General features: G+C 51.1%; 1 protein-coding gene across 1 annotated transcript in view; it reads right to left on the reverse strand.

Moving 5' to 3' along the window:
* LOC105294416 (kazrin-like) overlaps nt 1–3,464 on the reverse strand; it is a 30,192-nt gene that overhangs the window by 1,739 nt on the left and 24,989 nt on the right. The window contains exons 6-7 of the mRNA XM_011363619.2: nt 2,153–2,162; nt 1,010–1,201 (exon numbers count right to left, since the gene is read on the reverse strand). Of these exons, the coding sequence (XP_011361921.2) occupies nt 1,010–1,201; nt 2,153–2,162 (202 nt within the window). The remainder of the gene's footprint in view (nt 1–1,009; nt 1,202–2,152; nt 2,163–3,464) is intronic.

The following is a 3,464-nucleotide window of genomic DNA, read 5'->3' on the forward strand; positions in this document are numbered from 1 at the left end:
TTATCATTTTAAACTAGTTGCCCACAACCTTCAAGTGCCTCTTGAGGGCTAGCAGGAGCGTGTCCAAGCACTCGGCCACGGCAGGCAACAGGTCCTGTCTGCAGGGGCATTGCAGCAGGTGGACAGGTTCCCTCTGAAAGAGTCCCAGTGGAAAGGGGGCCTGGGAAAGCCCAGAGAACGAGGAGGAAGCCTGAGCTTTGTCGGCCAAGAGCAAGGACCCTGGACCTGAAGGCCCTGGACAGGAAGCAGGACTGGCCACGGTAGAGTGGGCAGGCTGGGACTGGTTCTCGTCTTGATTATGGGATAACTGGGGATCGGAGGGTGTTGTCTGCTGTGGAGCTCTGCAAACCGTCAAGTGCTTTATATGACATGGGGTGCCATTCTCCGTCAAAAAGGTAGGGGTTCGACTAGACTAATGGTTCCCAAAACACACTTCCTGAATTCAAGACCCACCCCACACCTAGTGGATCAGAATCTCCAGGGTGAAGGGCCCGGGAATCTGCATTTGAAAAGCTTCCCTGGGGGACTCTGACACAGATGAACAAACGGCTGCATAGACCAGCATGTGGGAACCCCAGGACGAAAAAGCTGATCTCAGAGACCCCCTCATGACCTTCAGATTCATGTTTCCCCCCTTCTCACGCTGATGACAGAATACTGAAATGTTAAAAATCAATAAGTTTCCTGCAACGAGGAGCCCAGTGAGCTCATGGCTTGGGTCACCAGCCTTGGGCTGCCAGGAGAAGATGTTACCAGGGCAGCAGGATGGAGGATATGTGATGCACTTAGTAGGTTGACAGATCTGGAAGAGGCTGTGGAAGGGGTGACTCAGGTGCTGAACTTGGGTTCAGGCACCAACCCGCATGTGACTCACGTGGTGCCTTAACTCCTCTCTGCCTTGGGTGCCCAGGTGTGGAGCGGGGATGCCAAGGGCCCCGGGGAACATGGGATGAAGTCACTGTCAGGTGGGGTGAGGGGAGGGCCCAAGCACCCGCGAAGGCACACCTACCTGTACAATGGGGTTGTGCAGGTTCTTCTGGACCGGGCCGGGACTGTCGCCCTGTAGCCAAAGGAGAAGAGAAAGATGAAACAGCGGAGACACGTGACATCTGAGAGCAGGTGACCCATGGGGCACGGGGCCTTCTGTGAAAGGAGGCCATCCCTTAGGGACTGCCCTGCCTCCACAGTGGAGAAACCATCCCTACCGCTGAGGCAGACACTCCTGGATGGCTCAGTGGGGAGGGCTTGGGGCTCATCAAGATGCTGTCTGGATCCAGGGTCCTGGCCAGAGAGCTTGGGGTGCTCTCCTGCCTGCTCTGGCTTCTTGGCCCTCAACACCCTCTGACCAGTAAATCAGTCACTCAAAGGTTTCTAAGTTCTTGTCCCAATTGGTCCATCATGTTAAAAGTGGAGGTTGGTTATACTTGGTACTTTACAGAAAGAGATATAGTTTTATAGGAAAAAAAGCAGTAAAATAATTTCGGGACAGGAGCACTTGGGAGAATATGAGGCCTCTAACTTCTCTTGCGAACAACACAATCACTCTCTTATTTTGTGGAGGGGTAGCAGGGCTTATTAGCCCGATTTAAAGGCACACCGGCTCCAGATAGTCTAACATTACAGACCTAATTAAAAGCAGAGCCACAGCTCAAACCTGGGACAGTCTGTTTCCTCCTGGCCCAGGGCTCCCTCTTGTGGGAGGGAGCCTTTACTACATCCCAGAATCTGTCTGCCCGGCCTGGGGGCAAACAGATCATTTAGATCACAGAAAACATTACGAGGGAGACTCCTGGTGTTTTTTTCCAGAATTGCAGGCAAAGTGTCCAGGACAAAACAAAATATCTCTCACTTGAGTCAACGTCCATCAACTTTCTCCATCCTCTCTGTGCTGAGACCTCTCTGTTCTAACTAAGTGGCCAGAAAACGAGAGGATGGAGGGGTCCTTAGTCCAGACTGGGCTGTTCTTGCTGGTGGCAGGCCAAATGCCTGAGAACAGAGGGTTGGTTACCTGGAGCTATTTTCAGGCTCTTCCTGGCTTACCTGTGTGCACATCTGTTGAGATATGGGATGAAGGTGGTTTAGGTAGGGCAGGGATGGAACAAATGGTAGTTTAGTCTTTAGTCCCATCTCCGGGTTTGCAAACAGAACTCACTGGCGGGCAGCTAAAACAGGTTTACTCTGGACGGGGCCATCCTTGCCAAATTTATGGGGAAGAGGAGGCCAGTGCCTACTGAAATGCCTGTACCCAGACAACTGGCTTATCAAAGAACCGGTGGCAGCAGGGTCTTATCTAAGGCGAGCTTGGAAATAAATGGGTCGGACACACTGCCTGTAGTAGTGGGTATGTGCCAAGGCCAAGTTGGGCAAAAGGCTGGGCCTGTGCCAAATGAAATGCCAGAGGCCTTTAGAGAATGCTTTCTGCAGAATGGGTTTTCCAGCAGCGTCTTGGCTGAGCCCCCTTGGACCCGTCACGAGAAGACCAAAAGGTATGGCCCTTGGGAAGGTATTCTCTCTTGGGGCGTGCACGGATACGACAGGGTGCCTGGCCTGTGCTGTAAGGCTGAAGGGCACTGCTGGCTGTAGGTTTAAGTTAACAGTGGCCCCTCGGAACCAGAGAATAGATGTCAGGAGCCCCTCTAATGGCCTCGGTCCTGTCAGTCAAGGCAGCCTTTGTTCTTCTTGGGACAAGAGAAGAACACATTGCTTCCTTTTATAAAGGCCCCGGTTACAAAAGAACCCCAGCCCCGGGCGGAGCCCCAGGCCTGCGAGTGACCTTCTCCCTGCCCTGGTGTGGGCTGAATACAGCCCCGGCCAGCAATCCCGCTGCCCACCTCACCGGACTGCGGAAATGTCATTTTAAGTTTATTCTCAGCCATTTCTATAAATGCTTTTTATTGTTATTGTAGATTAAAAAAAAAAAAAAAAGTTTCCATTATGATTCCTTGTATATAGAAAAGTTACAGATTTTTATAAATTGATTTTCAACCAGTACCATTATGCACTAGTTTATTATTAGTCCTAATGGCTTTTCAAGGTTATTCTCTCGAGTTTTACAAGTAGATAATCGTCATCGGCAAATGACGGTTATTTTTTTTTTCCTTCCTGCTATATTCACCTCATTTCTTTTTTTTGTTATCTATCTCACTGGTTAATAAAAGTGACATTAACTGAGTTTTTGAGAAAGCCTCTCCATGCATTTGAAGACTGACCCTACTGCGGCTGTTTTTGGGACATAGTCCGGGAACCCTCTGTATCATCGATCCCATGAAGGGACAAAAACAGAGAGCGGCCCTCACAACCCGACCCCAGCGTTTCATGTTAGAGTCTAGACATGGCGTCCTCCTGTCCTCGGACGCAGGACCCACCTTCGTTCACTCCCTCACTCCTTGGCAGCCTGTCTGCCTGCCCTACTAGTCGTGGAGAGTGAGGTGACTCGTGCCACGTGCCTCTCCATGGCTGGCGTC

This window comes from Pteropus vampyrus, unplaced genomic scaffold, assembly GCF_000151845.1.
Source record: "Pteropus vampyrus isolate Shadow unplaced genomic scaffold, Pvam_2.0 Scaffold86, whole genome shotgun sequence".
NCBI lineage: Eukaryota > Metazoa > Chordata > Mammalia > Chiroptera > Pteropodidae > Pteropus > Pteropus vampyrus.